This window comes from Peromyscus maniculatus, chromosome 19, assembly GCF_049852395.1.
Source record: "Peromyscus maniculatus bairdii isolate BWxNUB_F1_BW_parent chromosome 19, HU_Pman_BW_mat_3.1, whole genome shotgun sequence".
Taxonomy (NCBI): domain Eukaryota; kingdom Metazoa; phylum Chordata; class Mammalia; order Rodentia; family Cricetidae; genus Peromyscus; species Peromyscus maniculatus.
The window spans coordinates 55470168-55496549 of NC_134870.1; the positions used below are offsets into that span (position 1 = coordinate 55470168).

General features: G+C 48.9%; 1 protein-coding gene across 2 annotated transcripts in view; it reads left to right on the forward strand.

Annotated features, from left to right (window-relative positions):
- The first annotated feature begins 897 nt into the window (after nt 1-897).
- Nucleotides 898-26382, forward strand: part of Onecut2 (one cut homeobox 2) — a 56691-nt gene continuing 31206 nt past the window's right edge. For both annotated transcript variants that reach the window (XR_006065934.2, XM_016003711.3), the window contains exon 1: nt 898-2465. Coding sequence is in view for 1 of the 2 variants with exons in the window: in XM_016003711.3 (XP_015859197.3) it covers nt 1232-2465 (1234 nt within the window). In the remaining variant the exon portion in view is untranslated. The remainder of the gene's footprint in view (nt 2466-26382) is intronic.

Consider the following 26382-nt stretch of genomic DNA (forward strand, 5'->3'; position numbering starts at 1 on the left):
AATCTTCGCCCCCAACCCCACGAGTTCTACACTCTCCCCCCCTTCTTCCCTGCTCTCTGAAGGAGCAAGCATTTGGTCACCTCGAAACCGCAGCTTCTGGAATTTTAGTTTTGTTTTGCAATCTAGTAGGGCCCTTCTGAAGCCTCATAACTGGGAGATTTATGGGTTGGCCCAGTAATTAAATGATGTTATTGTGTTAACTTTGCATGCATTAGGGCTGCTTGCGCCGCCGTCAGTGTGAACCTTCCGCCGCCGCCGCCGCCGCCGGCCGCAGCTCTTAGGCAGCCTAGGCGTTCGAGCTGCTGTTCCCCCCATAGATTATGCACATCCCAGTCTCGGAAATTTACCGTGCATTAGAACACATTAGCGCCTGCATTTTAAAAGCTAGACTGCTAGCTCCCTGCGAGGGACTCTCGGGAAGTGGCTAGCTAGGAGACGCGCGTTTGTTTTTACCGTACCACAAGCTTACGGGGAGTGAAGAAAAGCTTTGAGGTGAGACTAAAGAAACCGAAGCAATCAACCCAAATTGTAGCTAGCTGCCCAGGAGAGGCGGAAAGCGGCATCTCTCACATAATCCCCCCCCCTTGGTACCCCGCACTCTTGCTTCTTTCTCTCTCCCCAGCACCCCCCTTCTCCTCCCTTCTTCTCCTTGACGCTTGGTTCCAGGAGCAAAAAAATGAGAAGGGGGGGGTGGTGGTGAACCGAGCTGTCAGCCAAACCTGAAACGCTCGGCCCCGCCCCCTCCACCTCCATTGGCAGCTGCTCCGAGAAGGTCTGCCTTCCGAGGCCGTTCCTGCCGCCGATTGGTTTTTCTTAATGCCCATCGAGCACGGTCCCGCCCCGGGCCCGGGAGGATAGGTTGGCTGCTCCGGCAAGCGGCAGAGCCCTTCTGGACAGCTCCCGCTCACCCAAACAGAAGACGTCGGCGCCAGAGTGGGCTCGGACATGGCGAGGCAGCGCGCCCGCACAAGCGGCGGGGCCCGGTGATCCCTCCCTCCTTCCCTACCCCCTCCCCTCTCCCGCACGCACGCCCTGTCCGCCCCCACCCCACCCCCACCCCGGGCGCGCCCGCCCGCAGCCCGGGGCACACACCCGCACGCACGCCCCAGCACACACTCCCGCACTCGCACGCCCGCCCCCCGAGCCCCGTGGCCGAACCACGCCACGCGTGCCTAGCCAGCCCGCCGGCAGCCCCCGCCGCTCCCACCGCCCCCGGGCCCCGATGGACTGAATGAAGGCTGCCTACACCGCCTATCGATGCCTCACCAAAGACCTAGAAGGCTGCGCCATGAACCCGGAGCTGACAATGGAAAGTCTGGGCACTTTGCACGGGCCGGTCGGCGGCGGCAGCGGCGGGGGCGGCGGCGGGGGCGGAGGGGGCGGGGGCGGGGGCCCGGGCCATGAGCAGGAGCTGCTGGCCAGCCCCAGCCCCCACCACGCGGGCCGCGGCGCTGCTGGCTCGCTGCGGGGCCCGCCGCCGCCGCCAACCGCGCATCAGGAGCTGGGCACCGCGGCGGCGGCGGCAGCCGCGGCGTCGCGCTCGGCCATGGTCACCAGTATGGCCTCGATCCTGGACGGCAGCGACTACCGGCCTGAGCTCTCCATCCCGCTGCACCACGCCATGAGTATGTCCTGCGACTCGTCCCCGCCAGGCATGGGCATGAGCAATACCTACACGACGCTGACGCCGCTCCAGCCGCTGCCACCCATCTCCACGGTGTCAGACAAGTTCCACCACCCGCACCCTCACCACCACCCTCACCACCACCACCACCACCACCATCACCATCAGCGTCTGTCGGGCAACGTCAGTGGCAGCTTCACCCTCATGCGCGACGAGCGCGGGCTTCCGTCCATGAACAACCTTTACAGCCCTTACAAGGAGATGCCTAGTATGAGCCAGAGCCTGTCTCCGCTGGCTGCCACCCCGCTGGGCAACGGACTGGGTGGCCTTCACAACGCTCAGCAGAGCCTGCCCAACTATGGTCCGCCGGGCCACGACAAAATGCTCAGCCCCAATTTCGACGCGCACCACACTGCCATGCTGACCCGCGGTGAGCAACACCTGTCCCGAGGCCTGGGCACCCCGCCTGCGGCCATGATGTCTCACCTCAATGGCTTGCACCACCCGGGCCACACTCAGTCCCATGGGCCAGTGCTGGCTCCCAGCCGCGAGCGGCCCCCGTCGTCCTCCTCGGGTTCGCAGGTGGCCACGTCGGGACAGCTGGAGGAGATCAACACCAAAGAGGTGGCCCAGCGGATCACCGCCGAGCTGAAGCGCTACAGCATCCCACAGGCGATCTTCGCCCAGAGGGTTCTATGCCGCTCTCAGGGGACTCTCTCCGACCTGCTCCGGAATCCCAAACCCTGGAGTAAACTCAAATCTGGCAGGGAGACCTTCCGCAGGATGTGGAAGTGGCTGCAGGAGCCCGAGTTCCAGCGCATGTCTGCCTTACGCCTGGCAGGTAAGCTCAGGGGCAGCCGGCAGCCAGGCTGCTGGGGAAACTGCACCCGCGTGCTTGTAGGGCTGGTCCGTGCGCGGGTTCTGGTCTTCAGCTGTGGGCCCCTTCTCTCCTGTATACGTCCCCTTCCTTCTCTTTCTTTTCCTTCCGTTTTCACTTTCTCTTTTCCCCCTTATTTCTCTTCTCCCTCCCCCTTTTTCCCTTCTCTTGTTTTCTCACTCATTGCCTCTGAGTTCTCATTGCCCCCTCCCTTTCATGTGTCCGCTTATCAGTGTGCTGACCTTTCCCCTCCTCCTACAGTGGGAGGCGGGATCGGGGCTCCTGGTGTCCTCTAGAAGCCCTGCTTTTCGAGAGCCGCGGTTAGCCAAAGCCGGTGTACTTGAACTTTCTTAGGACAACACATTTCCGCTTTCCAGGGTGCCTAGTCTCCTAATGTAGATGCTTTGGACTGTTAGCGGGGTTTGCTCCTTAGAAAAGAAAAAGTTCTTCACTCCCCTCCTGCCCACCAAAGCAGGCAAACTTCTTTGGTCACGGGCAGGAGACACCCTTGCGGCGCTTGGGAACTAACGGCCAGGACACAACACCGCTTCCAGAACCTATCTGAGGCTTTGGGTGTTAGCCCAAGGACTTTATGACCCACCAAAAGAGCGGAGTCTGGCGGACTCCGGTGTCACTGACTACAGGAAAGAGGGTGCAAAGACGAAGGTTGAGGCTGTCACATTCATCGCTTTGGAAAGAGACACCAGAATAAGGAGCTCCTTGGCTCACTGGCCTGCAGCCCTTGCTGGGCTACAAGCCTTTGCAAGGGTTTGCTGAGGTTTGACAGGACTCCAAGAGAGGTTAAGCTCTCAGAAAGAGGTGCTGAGAAATTAAGATGCGGGTTAGTTAATGCTTCTTGGCCATGGCAAGCTGTAAGCTCCGCCTTTGCATTAAGCGGGGCGCTGATTGTACGCGTAGCGGCGTGGCGGGGAGGGCTAGCAGCCCGCGGCAGGGGACCGGTCAACGCGCGGGTTACATTGTTCTGGAGCGGGCACCAGCTCTCTGTGCCTCCTCTAGCGGCCGAGAGGCGAGGTACAGCCCTCTATTGTTCTAGGAACACTGAAACCTCCGGTGTGGGCGGTGGGGGCAAGACCGAAAGACGCAGCCCGGGCTGCGGCTGACTCAGTTGCGGGCTTTTGTGTTGCACGCAGACCCCTCTTCCAGAGTGCCACGACTGCTCTACCCCCAGGCCTGAACAGCGGACCCAGACGGGCAAGCAAGGTGTCCAGACCTCCCACTGGTGAGGACATACAATACCCAGCTGCAAGCCCGGCTGGGCGACTTCTCAGAAAAGGCTTGGTGCTCTAGAACAATTAGTGTTGGCCTTAATTTGCATAAAGCCCGCTTTGAGGCTTGAGGGGTCTGAATCAGGCCCTCACTGCTCACTAGCGCTCTGGATCTGCTAGCTCAGGTGTCCACTCGGTCCCCCAGGACTTTTGTCGGGTGCATCCTATGGTTGCCTAGCAGGACTAGGTCGCTACATCGGAGGAGGAAGCGTTTCCGCCTCCTTTGGCTACCGTTGGATTTTGTTCACTGCTCAGTAACCTCCCCTATCAATCTAAAAGGGTAAACAACCAAACAAAAACCAAAAGAGAAAAACAAAACAAAAACGAGATTTGATCCAGAGACCTCCAGTCAAAATCAGTGGGCTGAGGACACTTCTGGAGTTCGAAGTCGACTTTCTCTCTCTCTCTCTCTCTTTTCTCTCTCGGTTAGTTTATTCTTCATCCTCTCCTACATTTTCCTCAGATTTGCTCCTGGCCCCTAGCAAAGACAAAGCTGTGAGAGCTGGAAGCCTGGCGGCAGCTCCCATGATAGCAACTCTTTGTTTTAGACTCCCCTCTCCCCAATACAGGAGGCGCTAGCTCCAAGGGGTCTCCAGCCTCGGCTGGCTTCCAGCGCTTGGGGGCTGGAAGGAACTTGGCAGCTGCTCTTTGGGGTACAGGAAAAGGCTGGATGACAGCTGTTTCTTCCCTGGCCCATCTCGGAGCGCTGCCGCCCCCTCACGCCGGTCGGGCTAAGCACAAGGCCGTTGGAAAACGCTAGCGTTCTGCCTGCGTCGGTCTTGAAAGTTAAGCTCTCTTGCTATGAGATCCCACTGCGGCTGCATGAGGAAGAGTGTGGTACCCGGGGCTTCAGCCTCAAACTCCTGGAGAGTGGCCGGGTGGCTCCTAGAGAGAGGCAAGCCTTCCAGACCACAGACCACGTAGAGTGATTTTCGGCGGGGGACGCCGAAGGGGAAGTGCGCCGAGGACCGGGCCTTGCTCAAACATGTAAATGTGAGTCTGTTTTTATTACCCTAGGTGAAAAGGGACAAGAGCCTTCGCCTTTTTATCTCACCGTTTTATCAGCAACTACAAGTGTGTCGAGTGGTTATTATCACACGGGAGGCTTTTCAGTACGGGGTCAGTAGATCAGTCTCTTCAGACACTGCGGCAGAAGCTGGGACAAGTAAATAGGTATTATGTGCTCAGCAGAGTAGGGAACAGAAGCACACAGAGGAGAAAAGGGAGGCCTTTTGATTGTTATTGATCGATGGGAAACCCCGCTGGGAAGCAGCCGGGGCCCAGGCCTTTGGGACCCTGGGGTTAAGCAAGCCAGCGACTCCCCGGGTTGGCCTTCCCAGCCCAGCACCTACACGATCTGGGGCCACTTCCGGCCACCCATTCACATTATCGTTGTTCATTCTCATTCTCTCTCTCTCTCTCTCTCTCTCTCTCTCTCTCTCTCTCTCTCTCCACCCTTTATCATTTTGAGACCCATCTGGACAGGGATTGGAGGGACTCCGAGTGGAAACCTTTGATTTGGCCACCATATTCAAGCTCTACCTTTAGGTCAAGTACATCCCAGTCACCCGAAGACTAGATCTTCCAGCCTGCCCATGCAAGCTCCCCGTCTCTCTCTGCTGCTGGCACAGCCAAGTCCTGGTTACTCTAGAGAGGACCGGGGAGGATGCTGGGGAAGCTTGGATTGTCCCAACATAGAAGTCAGAGAAAGGAACTCTACCAGCGCTGGGTGGTGAGAACAGCAAAGGTTTGCAACCCGCCCAATCGGCTGGGAGTGGCCCAAGACGGGATCCCGCTGGGTGGTTCTTATTATCCCGGCCTGAGGACAAACTCACGCAGGTTTGAGCACACTTTCTAGGGCTTTGATCAGCAAGGGCCTTCTGCACCGCGCACAAAAGCAAACTAGGAGGGTCCTGAAGAGCTCGGGGGGGGGGGAACCTGAGTTCATTGCCAGGTGGAGGAAAACCGAGACTTTAAAGATGAGGGTTTATTTTTCCCCCCACGCAGGAAAACAATAGCATGGCTGCGATTACTTTCCCAGCTGAGGTTTCTCTGCCTCCTGGGCGCCGGCCTCTGAGATTGGCCCTCCCGGAGCTGGGCAGTAGTGCCAACTGCGGGAAGACTATGTGGCCTTCTCCAGAAAGCAGCCGCCGGCCCCCCCCCCCGACAGTCAGGATGGAGCCCGCTCAGTTCAGGTAGTCTAAGACCCTTAACCAGCCCGACGTCGTCGGACCCACTTGACGGCCGCCGTAGTGGTATGGTCGGAGCACTGACTGGCCTATGGCTTCTGCCCAGGCACACTTACCTGCGCGTCTCCAGCCGCGAGCTACAGGTTTTTAGATGACGCGGTTTTTACTAAACTGAAGGACTGGAAGAGGGCCTCCACCTCTTCCTTCTTCTGTTCCCCACCCAGCCTTCCCCACCATCTTGTTTCTCCAACCTGGGGCCCCGCCACTCCCAGGGACTTAGTTCCGGGACTCGAGCCGAGCCGGGAGGCCAAACCTTACACACGTCCGTGCAGAACAGACTGATCGGTTAGCCTGCTGGCTGATCCGATTAATAACTGAAAAGCTCACTACCGGCGTCCGTGCTTCAAGTCCCTAGTCCCCAAAGAACGCCTTCCTAACACAGATTGAGAACGGCAGGAGCTTGCGGAGGAGGCGGGACGCGAGGGAGCTGAGTGAATCCGAGCTCCCGGAGTATTCCAGGCCGCCGGGAACGGTGGATTAGAGGGGCCGCGCATTTATTTTTATTCCAGGCTTTCCACCGTGTGGTTATGTCACTTTCTCAAACAAATGTGTATACGGAGGGAGATCGATGCTGATAATGTTTAGAAGATTAAAAGAGCATTAATGCTGGCAACAATAACGTAAACGTGTGGACCCAGATTTCATTGATCTGGAACCTGATCCGGCGCGTTTCCAGTAAGTCCGACGGCGGCGCAGCGTACTCTTCCCAGAAGAACGCTCGCCAGTGCCCAGGATCCCTGGCGCTCAGGCCACGCCACTTCGCCAGCTGGGGCCAGGTTCTCAGGTCTGACCGCAGCTCCTCCCACGAGTACCCAGCGGAGCCAGCTCCAGTCTTGCTAAGGTTTTCTCAGTCTTGCGCAGGACTTCTGAGCCCTCTCCCCTACCCTGTGCGCACACAGTACACGCTCTGCACTCCCTGGAGTGATTCAGTTGGTGGCCGGGTGGCACAAAAGGGTGCCTCGGTTCTCCCTACCCTGGACACCGTAGTACTTGGTCCAACGGGTTCGTGTTCTCCCTTAATTTTGAAATTCGTTCTCGATAGAAGGAATGTGTCTAAAGCTGCCTGCGAACGTCGCGCTTTAATGATCCGTGTATGTTTCCCCCCCACCTCCTCCGCCCCCCGCGCGCGCTTCCCCGCAACCCGGTCCTTACAGGTTTCAACACTGAAAGTCCTACTTTAAGACTTTGCATCCATGTGTTAGTTGGACTGTTAAACTCAGCCTCAGTAACAAACGCCTGGGCTTCACCCCTCAGTATGGCCCGCTCTGCGGTGGCCCAGCTGGGTCAGCTAGTGGAAGGAGCTTGTCTTTCTGCCTTGAAGTGGCCGCGATCTTGGGCAAGGGATTTTAGGAGAACACCCGCCCCACACTTTACCACCTGACTCTGAGGCCACAAGCTCTTCCATGGTGTGCGCGCGCGTGTGCGTGTGTGTGTGTGTGTGTGTGTGTGTGTGTGTGTGTGTTGGGGGGGTTTTGAGTGGTGTGTGTGTGTGTGTGTGTGTGTGTGTGTGTGTGTGTGTGTGTGTGTGTGTAGGGGAGTTGTTGCTCTGAGACACATTGAATCTGCCAGATTTAAAAAAAAAAAAAAAAAAAAAACTCTAGAACTTTTCCTTTTCGTCTAGCCGGGAGGGGGAAGAGCTACACTGGTAATCCCTTTCCTTGCAAAATGATGGCTTGCTCTTTGAGAAGAAGCATTGAGGTGAATTTACTAGAGAGAGGGCAAGAGCTGTTTCAGTTGTTTGTAATTACATATAATTATGAGAAAACTAATATTTTCCTTCGAAGGGGTGTTTTCCTACTTTCTCCACAAAGGGGTGGAGAGAGATATAAATCTTGTGTTCTGCTTTGAAATGTGGGAACAAGCAAGTGGTTATTTCTTATCTTTCCGCCAGGGGCTTCCCTTAAAACAAGGGAGCCCCCCGCAGAACACCTTAGTTTTGCAGACCACAAAGTACCCTATTCCCTAAAAGCCATGTGGTCACCAGATACCCTGATAATCATAGATGGCTTCCTTTTGGAGTGGAAGGCAACTGGCCCACTACCCACAAGCTCTGGAGGATAGATTGCTCTCCCCTCCAGGAGAACCGAGTAAGCCTTTGTTGAGTGGGAGTCTCAGATTATCCCCACCCCATTTAGAATCTAAACAGCAGGATTCCTGATGAGAGGTGTAGGGTGGGGATTAAATTGATTGTTCCACATTCTCTTTGTTCCCACAATGTCTTAGCAATAGTTCCATTCTTAAGTCAGGACTGTCCAGAGAGCCCAGGACCCTAGATCTGCTTTCCAGGAATTTATTTGATGACCACCTCTCTTCGGCTTCTCTCCGTTTAAAATATCCACTTGCACAGGAGACCAGAGGAATAGAGGAGGAGAGCCCTTGGGAAGAAAATACCCTGTAGTTCACAGCTAGTGGTAAGGGGTGTCAGAAAATATCTTTGCAAAAAGTGGTATCATCCTGGGGATCCCTAGAGAAATGGAAGCCTCATAGGAAAAGCAGAGAGATTCAGTTTCTGGGTTCTTGCCAAAGGAAGGCGTAAATAGAAATAATTATCTGGATAAATGGCCCTGGGGAAGAGGAGGAGATAGAGGCACCTTTGGACTTCAACTTCATCTGCACACTCTCTGGGTAGTATTTACCTTCACCCTTCTGGGGACTCCTTTCTCCCTGCCAATGCCATTTCCTGCAGAGGAGAAACTCCCCTTCCTGGGCTGAGTGCCTCCAAAGAAGTCCTGTGCGGTCCTTGAGTCTGTCTGGTGCGGAGGAGACAGAGCAGCTTCCTCCTGGTGAGAGACAATACCACTGCTCTTCAGTCCAGCCTTCCCTTCAGCCAACCTCAGCACCCTTGAGGGAGATGTTTCCCAAGCATCAGGCAAAACAGTGATGGTCAAGACCACACCGGGTGGCTTGGGGTAGGGAAGTAGGAGGCAGGGAGGTTGACTGGGTGTCCCAGACTTGTGATTCCTGGAAGGCACAGAGACAGAGATTGTCTCACTTGTCAAGTAGGATTCCTAGAAGCTGTGGGCACTTGCTAGGAATAAAAATTCCACACAGATTTTTCCCAGAGGGCCAGGAGGCTCTGCATTCCTCCTTGGTGCCTCTCACCACTTGAGGATCCATTACTCTTTCTGGAAAAAGCAGACTTTGTTTGGGTTGGAAGCACACCTCCAGTGTAATTTAATCAGCATTGGACTTCGGCTCCTGTAATCAAATATACATATACTTTCTCCTGGAGGAAGAAAAATAATTTCTCTGTAACCGGTATTGACTTGAAATTGTGGGATTTCTGGAAGGTGTCACAGTTTTAAAGGGAAAGGTACAATTATGGGGAAAGAACCCACCATCTCCGTGGCTTGTCATTACTAAGAAGACCCAGTTACCACCTCAGAAGGGGCAAAATGAGCACTCACGGGGCTCACGTGTTCAGCCTCTCTAGTTGCAGACATCTCAGTACAGCTTCTGTGAAGCCGGCCTCTTAGATCTATATTGATAGGAAGCTAGATTGACCGGCTCACCAGATCCCAGCACATGAGCTTTATGTTTCCTGGACATTCTTAAAGGAATCTGTCTGTCCTGCATCTTACTCCCCTCTTTGGAGAGGTCACACAGGCAGGGGGTTCTGGATGTGCATGTTCCCCATTCTTCCCTACAGCATCTCCCTAGGGCAGCTTGGTCTCCCCACCTCCTGGGGTGAGGCTTTGGGTTTTGCCCAAGCCGAATCTGTTAGGGAATCTGTTGTAAACACAGATCCATTGATTTGCATTTGTCAGAGAGTAAAGTTAAACCAGTGAAAAGAGAGGCCCTTACCCTTTTATGCAGGGCCAGGGAAACCTTTCATATTGATCCCATTGATCCAACCTTTCCCTTTAAGGAAACCACATAGTTAAAGACCCTCGTTCAATAGATTTACCCTTCGTGCTTATGATATTCCTCTAAGTGTTCTCATCTAGGATAGCTGGGCATTAAGCCCACATTCCAAGCCAAACAAAAAATGAAAAGGGGGAATGAAAGGGGAGGGAGGGGGTCGGGAGGCAGAATTGTGGGAAGTGAAATTAAATCAGACTGAAATGTATAGTGACACAGCTGGGCATGTTTTGATCATTCTGAGATGACATGCAGAGATAAAGATAAATTAGATGCATTTAGCATCTTTCTCCCCCCCCCCCCCCCCGCATTTTCCCACAAATGAAAATCAGTTTCTATGCATAGGCTAGCAGTGTCTTAGGAACATCATTTCCTAATGTAAGGTGATTTCAACCAAACCACTAACCTGGTTCATTTAAACTGGTTCGTGTAAAAGCACTATTGAGGCCACAATAATTATTTTGGTTTGTTTGTAGGAAATCAAGACTAGAATTGTCCCTACAAATGCAATATCTTTGACTCCATAGAAGACCATGGATGCCAAAACCACTTAAGTGGGGCTTAGAGCCACGAGCTCTGATGGAAGCAGTAGAATCCAGCTTAAGAATGAAATACAGGGTTTCCTGCAGAGCAGTGTTGGTGAAATGGAAGTTGCTACATATGGCTTAGTGTTCCTCTGGCTTGCGGATATGAAAATGAAAGTCCCTTTGTCCTTTGAACTATTGGCACCATCCCATCCTTTTTTTTTTTTTTTCCTGTCCCTTTTTGCTCCGTAACTCCATTCGTGATTTTTTTTTTCAATGTGGCACATGGATTATTCTCAATTGGTTATCTCTTGGGTTGTTTTTGTACACTTGTGTTTGTTTTATGTGATTGAAAAATATTAATGATTCCTTAGGTGAGCTAATGTATTTATCTGCTGAGTGAGTTCAAAGGGCAGAGTTCAGCTATGGTTCAGATGAATTGAACAGGAAGCAGTTGGCTCTCTAGGCCGTGCTGGACAAGGACTAGCCCCCGAAACTATCACTCTTAGCAAACACACAATGTCACCGTCCTTATCCCAGAGTCTGATGTAAGGAGGCTCGGATTGACTTGGGTTGCCTGTTTAAAAACCCAAAGCAAGGCGCAACAACTGCGGCAAAACCCCAGAGTCCCCCTCCGGGAAGAAGAGTTTTCTCATTGGCTAATTGCTTTATTGGTAGCCTGACCTGCGGAGCAGCTGCAGGGGCCTGGGTGAAGGCTTAGGCCTTGGAATAATGTGATCCATTAGAACAGGGTAAGGCATGTTTTTGTTTACTCAATTGAAGCTCCCTGAAAAGTGCCATTAACCCCATCCCAAATGTGTGTGTGCTGCAAAAGCCAGAGGTCACACTAGTCATCTGCTGGTGGAGCCAGCCTCTGCCCCTAGTCCAAGGGAGAGAGCATCTTGCTGGCTTCGCCCTTCCTTGGAAGTTTGGCATAGCCTTTTGGGCCCTTCCAGGGTTTTCACCAAAGCTAGTAATTTCACCACTTGTTTACATTTTCCCAACTGCTGAATCATGTTATTGCTGACTAAACAGTTTTGATCTGAACACCAGCGTGTATGCGCATGCGTGAGTGAGCGAGCGCACACACCACACACACACACACACACACACACACCCTCCCCCACTAACCCTCTCTATTCTATTTATGTTCCCTCCATTACTGTGCATTACAGTAAATAGAATTGTGCACACAATGCTTTTAGCAGAAATATAGTATGGATACGTTACTTGGATCAAGCAGAAGGTACGGATTGGAGCTGGAGCAGACTTGCCACACAGACACTAGTAACTACAGTTTCACCTTCTGGGAGTCTCTGATCAGTTGTGTGCTTCTTCACCTCACCTCACCCAAGGTCAAACCCCCTTCCTTCGCTTCCTTTCTAGTGTTAGTGTTCCATGCCTTATCTTCCACACTACTGTCTGCTGCAAACACTGCCTTCCTAGATATATCCTAAGGGGACCTCTCCATGCTCATTGGAGCCTCCAGGCTCTGCTTCTTCTAATACATTGCCAAGGAGAAACCAAAGAACAGTTCTGCCTGGAGTGAGGTCTTGGCCCGTGGAGGAGCCGTTGCGGTTAACACTATCCTGCTCAGCTGGGTGGTGTTTAGGGTGGGGTGGCAGAGAAAACAAGAAATTCGAGTGAGACAAAAGAGAAGTGGCTACCTGTGGAAGAAGAAAGGCACAGTCCATGGCACCAGGGATGTGCAAAGGCAAAACACTATAAAGGAGACCAGAGAGAAAGGGATAATGGTGAGAGATAGGACGAGAAAGGCAGAGACCTGAGCCAGTGAGGTAGACTTGAAGCCCAAGGGTGGAGCTGGCTGTAGCTCTGTGAGATGCGACTCTTTCCAAAGTTTCCTCAAATCCACCCCAGCCAGGACCCTCACTGCGCCCCACCCCCACCCCAGTGCCTGTGGGTGGGTTGCAGCCTCGCACCTGAAGGAGCTTCAGCACCACGAACAGCACCGCATAGCCGCCCTCCAGCTGCTGTGCCTGGCTGTGGGACCCTCAGCCTGGACCAGAGAGGTGTGTGCTGGCATGAGTAGAATCATAGCTCCAGCTCTGTAGATTTCTGTGCCCAGATTAAAAAATAGCGCCTCAGGTTTTCCTCATGCTGGATGATTTCTTGGGCGAGAAGATGCTTAAAAACCAAACAAGAAAAACTCACCTTGCCTCCCAAAGGGGGAAGAGCCGAGTGTCTGTGCAAAAAGACGGAGTGAAGGTTGTCAGGATTTAGCTTTTTTTTTCCCCTCCATGTTGTTTTCAAAGTCACCGACGGATGCTTTCAACATGGTTTTTAAGATGTAAGGTTCCTTTTAAGCTCTACGGCTGAGTCTCCCTTTCCTCCTAGGTATGTACACAAATGGATGCTTTGGCTCTCCACCTGCATCCTTCCGGTTTTTAGAAACACAAGCCTCACCATATTGAGCAGCATTCTCACAGTAAAATCTGCAGTGACGTTTCAGAGAGACACTAACTCATATAAACCTGGAGTCCAAGTTGAGCTGCCCAAGTGTCGCCGGCGATGGGGCTATGTTTAAGAAGATATTTTCTACCAGACGCTCCCCGCTCCCCAACACATACACACACAAAAAGAGCCAAGAGCCAAGATGTTGAGGCTACCCTGTGGACTTCCCCAAACTAATTAACATGCAAAGCTGTCTTTTGTTTTATTTCAAGGGCCTCCAGTTCTGGCCCTAATCTATTACTAAGTGGCTATTGGGGAGGCAGAGCCTAGGGACAGAAGAGTGACTCCTTTACAAGAAGGCCAAGGGCAAAATACATGGCTCTGGCAATTCATTTTGAAATTTTAGGTGGCGCTTTATGAAGATAACCGTTCATATCTATAAACTGGTTTTGAGTACACTTGGGAAGCTGATTAAAGTGGTCTGTTCAAGCTGTGTAACCTCAGTTTTCAGACCTTTCTAAGCAGGTATTAGATTATGCTTTTGAAATCGTTTCTGGTAAAACACAGTCAGCATAGCCCCCTTTTGAAATCTCTCTCTCTCTCTCTCTCTCTCTCTCTCTCTCTCTCTCCCTCTCCCTCTCCCTCTCCCTCTCCCTCTCTCCCTCTTCCTTTCCCTCTCCCTCTCTTCCCACCTCTGTCTCTCTCTCTCATTAATGCTGCAAAATGTAGTACTGAATTCACTGTCTTTGGAGTGGACTCAGTATGGCTTTTAAAATATAACTTTGGCAAGATGTCACGTAGTAAGGCCTTTTCTATAGTCTTTGACTCTAAACATTGAAAGATACATGGAATAAAATAGCTTCATATCTTTCCAAATCAATGGCATAGACACCTAACTCTAAGATACATAGAAATTTTTTTTTCATGGATTCACTGCCTCCTACTGTGTACCAAAGTTTCACCTCAGGTCACGTTCAAGGTACAAGAGCAGGTGTCTCACACCTGATCCCTTTGGCCGTTTTTTCTGAAGAGGGAGAAGTGGTCTCGGTATTAAAGGCTGAATAAATCCTCTGACTTGTTCTTAGCTTCTGGCTCAGGACCCCACCCTTCCTTTACCTCTCCCTTCCAGCTGGCTCCGTCACATCAGCGTGTTCCAGCTCCTTACTCCTGTGTACTTTTTAAGATGCGTCCCACCCATCCCACCCTGATCTCTTCCCTCCATTTCTGTGAAGAGGTGTTGCAGCCCCATGTGTCTCTTGCCTGTGTGGTCAGCCTCAGCCCCAGCCGCTCCGACTCACCCCACTACTGTCCTTGTAACTAAGTTCACGTCTCAGTTTAGTATCTATATGTTTTAATTATGTATTATCATCACCTGGGCTCTCTGCAGCCTTGACACTGTTGGCCATCTCTAAACTCCCCCCCCCCCCCCCCCGCACCAATTTCTAACATGCTTTTCTTCCTCTCCTTCCCTCCCGCTTCTCCGTTTTCTCCTACTACATCTGGCTACACCCTCCCAGTCTCCTCTCAAGCCTCCCTCGAGTGTGGTGCTTTTCTCTAAGCTGTTTGATTTTCTTTTTCACTCATAATACTCAAAATTGAGGGTCTTTCTTTTTTAATATTCTGATTTCAACTTTAAGATAGAATACAAAATAATGAGCTTCATTGTAACATTTGTACCAATGTATGTCATTACACTTTGTTCTTATCGGTCTCCTCACTGTCTTCCCTCCCTCCCTCCCTGTCTCTTGCAGGCTCTCTTCCTCCCCGCCCCCCCCCAATAGTCCCTTTCACATGACATATGAATACTGGGGATTGGGCGGTCTGGGCTCTCACATGGAGAAACCACAGCCCCCTGGAAGCTCAGAGTGTTTATTACATAGAGTTGTACAGGGAAGCAGGGTTGTTACATACGGCTGGACGTGGAGGTGGGGCTTACAGCGTACAGCTGGATCAAGGAGACAGGTTTAGCTAATGTCAGTATGGGTAGTCTCTACATGGAACAGCCTTCAGGCTATAAATATCCAGCGGGGAGAAAGCCATGGTGGACATTTTCTGCACACACTATCAACATCCACACACAGACCAGAAGGGAAGGCCTTACCATTTCCCTCTGGACCTCACTGCAGGCATGGGGAGGCTTTGTCATCTCCCCATGGGTCTGAGGAGGCTCCGATGTCCTTAACATGGTAGCTCATGTCAACACACACCCACTCAGACCCTCACACACTCAAGGCTTCCTACAGTTCTATTTTCAGTTTATTGGGGGTGGCGAGGGGGGGTACTCCACACTGATGTCTGCTTGTGGCCTTGCCAGTTTGCACTCCCAGAAGGGTCCCTGGTCCCCGCTAGCCTCTCTGATATCATGTGTTTCCTTCATGATAGCCATTCTGGGGTGAAATGCAACCATAATGCAGTTTCAATTTGCATTTCCCTGATGGCTAAGGATATTGAACACTTTTCAAATATTAATTGGCCCTTTGTGTTGCTGCACCCTGGAAGAGCTTATCGATGTGGTTAATATCTCCCTATACTGAGGACTTCAGGACTCTCTCCAGCCCTGGGATCTCTCCTTCTTTCTCAAGCTCCAGGAACCTGTTTCCAGCTGCATCAGGACATCTTTGCCTAAATGGCCTCAAACACAATTTATCTTAGAGTGTTTGATTTGATTATCTGTTGGCCTTACTCGGTCATCACCGAATTTGAGACTTCTCTTCAGTCTTTGAATAACAATACTGCGTGTACAAACTTTTCATTCAGAAGCCAGAATGTCAGCACAGGTTTCTTCTTTTCCCATCAGTCAACCACAAACTAGCCACATGGATCACAATGTCTAAATATCTACGTCTGTTGTTCACTTCTGACGTTGGCCCTACTGGAACTCTCTCTAACGTCAATAACCTCTCCACTGGTTGTTCTCCAATGTTACCCTGTGTGATCATCCATGCGCCATGCTTAAATTAGAGGGATTTTCCTGGAATCTGAATCTGACCTCATCTTTAACACCCTGCTTACCTTGAAACAAGCTCCAGGTCCCTGAGTGGAGCACCCTGCCCTTGTGCGTCTGACCTGTGATCATCTCCTCTCACATCCCCATACAGTCACTCACAAACTGCCCTTCCTGTAGCTCCTCAAACATCAGAGCAATGTTTGGGCCCAGTGTATTTTTTTTTTTCTCCCTTACTTAACCAACTGGAGCCCAACTTGAGGTCTTGGCTCTACAACTTGTTTTCTGGTCTCTAAATTGGGATGTCTGTCAGCTGGCCTTCCTGTTGCATTTAGAACACAGCAGAGGCCACCTGTTAACTTGGTGGTGTGACTCTATTTGATTAAGTTCCAGGGAACAGAAGTTAGGTACGGCATAGACTAGGTCAATAAATATTTGTGAATAAATTTAGAAATATTTTATAGAATACTACCTCAGCCCATCATAGATTTCTCCCTGCCCCCAAGTTATTACATAATATCCTGGGGAAAACTTAACCAGAACTGTCACATCATTTGCAAGTATTGAGTATTTCTCGTTATCAAATTCTTATCAATACCCTTTTCCTCCGAAACTAACACACTAACTTGAGGATTCATTTTAAAGGGAGCCTTAGAGTGAAGTCTTAACCAGGGATTCAGATTAGAACAGTGAGACAAGGTGTACAAAGGGACAGACACCGGGAAGGGACCTGTTTTCCTGTGGCTGCCCCCTACCCCTGTAACCAGCTCTGCGCAGACAGTTCTCCTGCTCATGTGTTATCCTGCATATCATGCCCACGTGTCTGCGTATCTGCTTTCCCGGAATACCTCACCTCTTTTCCATCCTGCCTTGCCTCCTCCATTCTCCCCTAATGAAATCATCCCAGCTGAACTGACCTATTCTTTCCCCTCACGTCCCTGAACATCTGGATATAGTCATCTGCTCCAAACTGCATAATATAGCTTCTGGGCTAATCTTACAATTCTCCTTAGTTTTTTTTTTCTTCCCCCATCCTGGGTTTCCCCTTTCTGTGGCGCTAGGGGGAAAGCTATATCCTTGTTACCCATGGCTGCTGTCTGTGGCCACACCCCCAGGAGGCAATGTTTTTCAGATCACTCTGGACTATAAAATCTACTCATTACAGTCATCCTGAGGGTAGGTTGTATATGTCTGCAGTGGCTACCACTGTTCCTTTTCTTTTCCTTTGCATTACTGGGTATTGAACCCACGGCCTTATGCATGTTAGGCAAGCACTCTACAACTGAGCTGTAGTCCCAGTCCCTTCCCCTTTCTAGCAGCTCCTTTCAAATGGGTCTTCTTTTCTAGAAGTGGTGAGATCCGTGATAGAAATGTTTGCCCCTGTAATTAAGAGTAGATGTCAGTATTAGCCCACGGTTGGACATAAGCCAGTCTAATGTGGATAAAATAGTGCTTATAGTGGCATGGTTACTAGCAAAGGCTGTTCCGCCTCAAAACACATTTTAGAGCAGCAGTGTCAGCCGCTTGCTTAGCAAGTCAGAGAGACTAGTTCGTAAGTCATTTTTAATTGCCAGTAACCTGCATATGTATTTTTGACGAGCAAATACATAAATAAGGCTACAGGTTATCTTTGGGAGTCAGTAGGTCAACATTTCCAAGATGAATGTGGTTTTGCTGGTACAGTGCTGGACAGGGTAATTAAGAGTGGGAGAAAGTTAACCACACACACACACACACACACACACACACACACACACACACACACACACACACACACACGGTTAAATATTGGAGACAGGATCTTGCCTGGAAATCACAGGGATCTGCCTGCTTCTGCCTCCACCTCCTAAGTGCTGGTATGGAAGGCGTGTGCCTTCTGACATTTCTGAATTTTAAAGATTTAAGTGCATGCATCCACTATTGTATTTACAATATCCATATGGGGCTATAGGGTAGGATTTGCTCTTAACTTTAGTACAAAATAGAGAAACCAGAACCATTTACTTGTCATGCAATCTTGTCTGGAAGCAACGTACTGCACTGTGATCTTTTCTCTTTTTGGTTACGCTCTGATGGCTTTGTATTGTTTGGTGGTGTTTGGTTTTTCCAAGACAGGGTTTCTTTGTGTAGCCCTGGCTGCCCGGGGAACTTACTCCACACAGACCAGGCTGGCCTCAACCTCAGAGATCGGCCTGCCTCTGCCTCCCGAGTGTATCTATCGCCTTGGTTTATCTTTTGATTTTTTTAAGCTGAATGCATCACTGGAATGCATGATAATTAGGTATGTAAGGTAAACAACTGGCTTAAGAGCCTGTCATTTGGGTGCCTGGAATCGCCACATCAAACTTCCTTTAATAATGAGGCTGAGAGATGGCAAGCCTGAGCAGAAAAGGAGGCAGTTCTGAGGCCACCCTGAGGGCCTTAGACCCCCCCACCTGGGGGAGTGTCAGTGGCTGTCCTCTTTGGTTGGGCACCAGGGCTAGGGTATACTTGGCATCATATCCTTCCTTTTTTTTTTTTTTTTTTTTTTTTTCCTCTTGCCTCCGCCTTTTGTCTGCCAAAGAGCTGGAAGGACCAGGAGGAGTTGGCGTTGCTGGCCTGGCTCACCACCCCTTCCCAGGAAGTTCTCCATCAAAGGCCTCAGACTGAGGTTTCCATAGGCAGATTCTGGAAAGCCTCTTAAGGGTCGACATGGGAAGTGGGGAGAGGGACAAGTTGGAGGATGAAGGAAGGAAAATTCACATTACAGATTGGTTGACTTTTCCACCGGGAGCCATGCCAGCTCAGGAGCCCAGTGTTCTGTCTCTTTAGAATTCTGAAAATCCCGAGGGTATGAACATACAAACATCCCTTTCCTAGGTGGGAGAGGAGCCCCAGCCCAGGCACCCTCTCTCCCAGGCTGCTCTCCTGGGAGGAGAGCAAACCCTTCTCCTCCCCCTCCCCCTCCCTTCTCCTCCCCCTCCCCCTCCCTTCTCCTCCCCCTCCCCCTCCCTTCTCCTCCCCCTCCTCCTCCCTTCTCCTCCCCCTCCCCCTCCCTTCTCCTCCCCCTCCCTTCTCCTCCCCCTCCACCCCCCTCCTCCTCCCCCTCCACCCCCTTCTCCTCCTCCTTTCTTTCTTCCCTCTTCTCCCCTTGCTGATATTTTTTAAAAAATCATTTCATACACACACACACACACACACACACACACACACACACACACACGCCATGATATGGTGGAGGTCAGAGGACAACTTCTAGAATTTGGTTCACTGTCTTCCACGATGTGGGGACCGAGGCCGTCTTGCGGGTCTTTACTCTGGCTGGTCTTTACTCTGGCTGGTCTCTATTCTGGCTGCTCATACAGAAGCAGTAAGAGTTTCAGGGTGCACAGTGTAATAGTATAATGAATGAGCTTTGTGTTTGGACTCTTACAGGCTCAGGTATACAACTTTGCCTTTGCATAATTCTAATTCCATCTCCCTGAACCTCAGTTTTCTCCTTTATAAAATGGGAGTAATAGGTTCACCCTGGGGAGCATATATAAGTATTAGACATGATCCATATAAAGTACCTGTCAGGTAACAGATTGGTGTATCTTTATGGTTTTTCCACAGAATCCCATACCTAGCATAATGACCCAAGAGGCAAGATGTTGAGGGGTAAGAAAGTATACGAAGTACATATTTGATTGAAGGTCTGTTATATTAAATATATATATAACATATCACCTAACAACAATTAATACTTATTTCTCATGTATCTACAGGAACCAGCTAATATAGGCTGGTCCCAGATGGGTTTGCCCATGCTCTATAATGGCAGAGCTAAAACGCTCAAGCAATAACTGTCTCTGTCATCCCATTGATGAAAGCAAATCACATGACTGAGCACAGAGGTAAAGGGGAGCCCATTATTTGGTTCTGCTTCTGGATCATACCTTTTTCTTTTTCTTTTTTAACGGAAAGCAGCATTTAAAAAAAAAAAAAACACTTGAGTGTTTTGTCACGATTCTCCGTGCAGGTGTTAAGGGATGTCTTCCATTAGTAAGCATGCCCCCAGATAACTTTCATTTGCATTTTCTTCTCTGCCTGTCTCTTAATGGTCTGGTACACAGAGGGCTACTTGAGCTGATTTATATGGATGTCAGCTGCTCACACTTGTGCATACTTAATTCAGAGAGGTGATCCCATTGATTTCCAAGACCTGTATCCCAGGACATGGTACTAGCACAGCTATTTCAGCTGCTCTAACTACATTGTCTGAAAACGGAAAACACTTTAAACCTCTACCAGAAGTAATTTTGACGGACATCTCACTGTGCTCTATATTACTCCCATAATTAAATTCTCTTTACTTCAAGATCTGTTTAAAATTAAATTGGAAAATATTTTTGAGTTCCATTGGGTAAATAATTTTGTTCTGCATTCATATGGAATGGCACCTATAGCTGGCTACACAGCTCCCCTTTTCCCGGGTGTCCTTGTTTGCTTCTCTGTGGCTGTGATAAACACCATGTCTGAAAGCAGCTTGGGGAGGAAAGGGTTGATTGGCTCACAGGTTATAATCCATCATCAAGAACAGCCAGGGCAGGTGCTCAAGGCAGGCACCCCGAGTCCGGAGTTGAAGCAGAGACCACAAGGAACAGTTTACTGACTTGCTCAGATGCCTTTTTTATGTGGTCCTGCCCACAGCGGGTGAGGTGACCTTCCGTCAGTTAGCAATGAAGAAACTACTCAGAGGTCCATCTAATGGAGGCAGTCCCTCAGCTGAGAGTCCTTGATCCCCTTTGTCTAGGTTTGTGTCAAGTTGTCAGAAGCTAACTAACCAGTGCACCCTGGGTGTGAAGAGGCACCACCTTTAGTACGCAAGTGCTGCCTTGCCATATTAAGCTTGTTTACCCCAGAATTCCACAGTCTTCAGGTTTTGTGACTACTCAGTGCTTAGTGTTGAGAATACAATTTGGAATTTTTTTCCCCCATGGGACTCCCAATGTCCCCCATCTTTGAAAAAGAGACGGGGTAGCCTTGTCTCTGGACCTGCCCTGCTGCTGAGGACAGGCAACAAGCTTCTTTTATCCTGGATCTTACCAAGATAACCCTTCCATCCATCCTCTTTGGTGCTAGAAATGTAACTGGAGAGCTGGCATTCCTTAAGCACTGGATTAATACTCTTAAAACGGTCCCAAAGAAGTGCACTATTACTTTCCCTTTGGACACTTTAGAATTCATTAGAATAGTTGGTCATACAGATTCTTCAAGGCTTATTTTATTTATCTCTGGGCTTAGATAAGGTACCTTAGTGACAATGTATATAATGCTTAGAACAACTAACGTGTAGCAAATGGTTGCTAATTGCTAATATGAATAATATTCATCACTAACCTTGTATAGCATCTCTGAACATCAGCGAGTGACTGCCTGAGTGTGTGCGTGTGCGTGTGCGTGTGCGTGTGCGTGTGCGTGTGCGTGTGCGTGTGTGTGTGTGTGTGTGTGTGTGTGTGTGTGTGTGTTGTGTGGTATTGTCACTGAGAACATGAGCATGGGAGTCGTTTCCAGTTTTTCTCAGCCACCATTACTAGCTCTGTAGCCTCAGGCACATCATTCTCCCCCACCCCCCTAAAGACCTAGGAGATTTTGGTGCCCACTTTAGTTGGTATGCAGATTGAAAGAGGTATTGTGAGGAGGCTCCATGCTGGCATATTCATCTCTGATGTTCTTAGTGAAGACATCTGTTTATTATACCTAGTCACATCTGTTCTCCTGAGTAATCTGAGTGTCACTTACAGTGGTGACATTTCAGATGAATGAGATCTCCAGACTGGACATTACCTCACTGAATCCACTTTTTACATTCCCAGTGCCCCTTCAATACTGTAGTTATAGACTTTGGCTAAGTTGATGCTTTGAGTCCAGAAGTCAAATGTGAGCACAGTGGATCCCGCTGAATCCTTACTGACTCGTGCTGGGAAGAAGTAAGTCCATTTTGCAAGTGTTTTGCCAATTGAACCAACGTTCTCCACTTGACATATAGAAATCGGTACAGAGACAACAAGGTTCAGTTCATCCTCATGAAGAGTGTTTCCAGCATGGGAAGTGGGGTCTTAATAGAGAGTCCCTTTCATCAACACCGAGGGGGCCATGGGCCTTTTGGTGCTTGGGAGATTGGCTTCCTCTTTCACATCTTGGCTGGTTTCAACATGCTCAGGCCCTGCCTCTTTACCATGCTGGCCAAATCCATTTCAACTGGTTTTGAAGGGCTCCTGTTTGGACTCACACTATAGTCTTTGTTTCCATGCCCACGAATCTCAACAAGAAAAAAATACAGCTGTTGCTTCCCCCAACACACACACCACTTTTTTTTTTTTTTTTTTGAAGCAACAACTAATTTGCTTGTGTAAGATTTCGAAGCCATGGTCTCTGAGTTGTCAATGTTCCCAGCCTGTGTAAACAGTCTCCAGAATCCCTGCCTGACCCCAAATTACTCCCAAGCATTAATTGTCCTGGTGGTTTCATGGCCACATTATTTCATATTCATTAGTGTTTTCATGAAAAATTACAACACTAATTAGAGCGGCTTCCAGTTAATTCACTTGATGATTCATTACCTCTCTCCTCTCTTGGTGTTCTGCATGTGGTCATCCTAGAGAAAGCATCCGAGAGGTAATTACAGCTGTATTCCCTGAGTGATCGCCTAATGCCATTAGTTCTGATCCACCTGCACAGCCCAGCATCTATGATGGGGTCTGGTTACAGCTGCACCCTGGTCCGTGCCCTGTGGATGTCCAGACAGAGGAGAGGAGGAAGGGAAGCTCACAGGGAAGACCAGTGCTTAAGAAGGCATTCAAGACAGCAGAGGGGAGCAGAGCCTCAGACAAAGGACAGCCAGGGAGCTTAGGCAGATGACCATCACTAGTTCCTTCTGCAGCCTGGAGTAAGGACAGGATGATGGGCATCCATGCTTTGAATTTAGCATGTATATGACCAGGATAGATTTCTCAAAGTTCTGGGGTCCTTTAGTAAGAAGTTTGGGGGCCTATTAGTATGGATGCTATAAAAAAAATAGGAAATAACTGTTGAAAAAGATGTGGAGAAATTGGAGGCTTATGCATGACCAGTAAGAGTGAAAAATGCTGAAGGGGCAGTGGAAGCAGAATGCTAGCTCAAATTAATATTTTGCTTGGAAATGCCACCTCTAGATCCATACTTTTCTCTTTTTTTTGAGACAAGGTTTCTCTGTGTCATTTTGGTAATTATATTGTAATGGGTGCTCAATTTTTAAAAATTGGAAAATAGAAAACAAAATTCTGCTGTAATATTTCTGTTCTGTTTCAGTTTACCTAGGCATAGCATTAAAATCTTGTCCTTGGGGCTGGAGAGATGGTTCAGTGGTTAGGAGCACTGGCTGCTCTTCCAGAGGACCTGGGTTCAATTCCCAGCACCCACAGCTGCCTGGAACTCCAGTTCCAGGGGATCCAGTACCCTCTTTTGGCATCTGCAGGCCCTGCATGCGCATGGTGCATAGACAGATGTGTAGGCAAGACATCCATACACATAAAAAATACATAAATAAATAAAACTTTGTCCATGTAAAAATCCAAACATAAATAGTTTTGATAAAGCCCTCTTTGCATTCTCCCCTTAATCCCTTTTCTCCCATATCACTTCTCTGAGATAACCTTCCTTTGGACTGCAAGGTGGCTGCCAATCTAGGCATGCATTTATTTGCCTACCTATGTACTTGTGGAAGTTTTATTATGTAAGTATGTGTGTGTTGTTTTAATACAAAGGGGTTCACGGAGTCCACGTTGTTCCAGGACTCCTCACTTTCATTTTCAAAATGCCTATCAGCTTTCCACTCAGAATGAGATCCTCCCAACTTCTGTCTATAGCACAGTGTACCACAGACTTGGCCATTTCCTAGTCATTCTTGTGGTGATGGGCAGCTAGACCACCTTTATTATTGTTCATGTTTGAGATAGGGTATTCCCATCTGGCCCGGCCTTGCCTAGAACATACCCTTCTGCCCCAGCTTCCTGGGTGCTGGAATTAAAGGTATAGACCCACCATACCAAATGATAAGGCTATTGATCCTTTGGGTTGTTGATAAACCACTTTGTGTGAACACATTATATATACCAGTGCAGATGTTTCCAGGGGTAGACATTAAGAGGTGTTCCTCCACGCCTTCCAAAACCGTAGCCATTTTATATTCTTCATCGTCAATGTGTTCAAGTAGACTTTGTGGTTCCTTTCTGGTTTATTTGTTGCTGTTCATGATTTCTAGTGAAGATGGAGATATTCACACATTTCCCAGCCATATACATTTTTTTGACAATGTCCTGTTACCATCCTTCATCTCTTTTTTCCCCTCTACTCATCTCTCTCTGTGTCCTTCATATACACTGCGTACAAATCCTTTGTATTTTGTAAAATGTTTTCTCCCATGCTAATTGGTTTTGGTTGCTTGTTTGAGGTTGGTACTGATTTTGTTCACTTCAGTTTTGATTCTTTGAGATAAGTTCAGGCTGCCCTAGAACTTTCTAAATAGGCAAGCTAGGCCTGAAAATCTTCCTGCTTCAGCTTCTAGGGTACAATTGTAAGTGTCTAACATCATACATGGTTCTACACTATTTTATGAAACCTAGTGCATTACTTACGTTTCTGTTGCTGCAATAAATCATCATGACCAAGGCGACTTACAGAACAGTTTATTTCGGCTACAGTTCTAGAAGGTTAGAGACCATGATGATGGGAAGCATGGCAGCAGGCAGCAGATTTGGGGGCCTGAGCAGGATGCTGAATGTGCACGTCTTCAAACACCAGCGGGAAGCAGGGAAAACAAACTGGAAATGGCCCCTGTCTTTAAATTCTCAAAGCCCTTCCCCGGTCACATACCTCCTCCAACAAGGCCACACCTCCAAACCTCCCCAAACTGTGGTGGTAATCTAATTATACTGAAATGTGATTTTGATTGTATGTTAATAAATAAAGTTGTCCGGGGGTCAGAGCTATTAGAGCCATAGCAAAAGTGTGGCGGTGGTGGCACACGCCTTTTATCCCAGAAAGCCAGCCTTTAATCCCAGGGAGTGGTGGTAGAAAGCAAAAAGATATATAAGGCGTGAGGACCAGAAACTAGAAGCATTTGGCTGGTTAAGCTTTCAGGCTTTGGAGCAACACAGTTCAGCTGAGAGCTATTGGGATGAGGACACAGAAGCTTCCAGTCTGAGGAAACAGGACCAGCTGAGGAACTGGTGAGGTGAGATAGCTGTGGCTTGTTCTGTCTCTTTAAATAGACTAACAGACAGGAAAAGGGGCCCTCATTCGGGAAGCTGGGACACCGCAGGCGGAAGGGTGAGATTTTGGCTCTGAGCTCTGACCTCTCGGCTTTCTCTTTTGCATTATTTCTGTGTTTCTTATTTAATAAAACGGTTGGTTACATCTATACCAAACAGTGCCAGCAACTGGGGAGCAAATCTTCAAGTATGTGAGCCTATAGGGGGAATGATCTCATTCAAACCACCACATCCAATAAGGTTTCTTTGAACGTGGTGGTGATCAAATTAATCTTTCTCTTGTTCTATTTCACGTTCTCTTCCCAGGTAATGTTGAAACATGTGGATCTTTAATGTGTTTCCAGTTTCATTTTATAAGTGACATAATGGTGACATCATGCTGTTGTTCCCCTCAGATGAGGAGCTGCTCAGTCCAGGACTGCTTTCTGACGATTCTTTTCCCCCCTATTATTGGAAATGCCTCTTAATCACATGTTAAGTTCCCTTACACACATCCATCTGCTCTGTCCTGTGGATATATTGGTTGCTCGGCCAGCATCATACCTTTAATGGCCTTTGCTCGAAGTGTCTTTAGCTTTGCCAAGGCTTATTTTTTCTTCCTATCTTTTGTTTTTTATGTTTGTTCGGCCTTCCTTACCCTTCCACTCTTCCAGAAAATTATAGAGCAGCCTGTAATTTATAAATGATTTTAATCATCCTGATTGCATATAGGGCAAAGTCCCACTTATCCCAATCTTAATGTCTTCCTTAAGAAGAAAAGAGTTTGAGACTTGTCCTTTCTACTGTTCGGTTAAGGTCACTAGTGGTCACTCATTCGGTTTTGAAGGAGTTATCTTTCTGAAAAGGGATTCTACAGGACACTAATGAAGCAGTCCTCACTCAACCTTCCTAAGGCTGTGACCCTTTAATACAGCTCCTCATGTTGTGGTGACCCCCAACCATAACATTATTTTCATTGCTACTTCATAACTGTAATTTTGCTACTTTTATGAATCGTAATATAAATATCTGATACGCAGGACATCTGAATATGTGACCCCTGTGAAAGGCTCATTCAAATCCCAAGGGGTCACAACCCACAGGTTGAGAACAACTGCGCTAATAGAAGGTTGGAAAAGTGACAGGAGAGTTGTTTTATGAGGTACATTTCCAGTGTCAGCAAATGGAGCCTGACCTTCGGTGACACTCCGTAACATGCCATAGAAACCACACATTATGGATTTTTTTTTTTTTTGGGTTTGGGTGGTGGTTAAGTGCATAAAATATATTCAATTCTGAATGTAAAACTTTATGTGAAGCTCCGCAGTGTCTGTTCTGAATGCCCATACTTAAC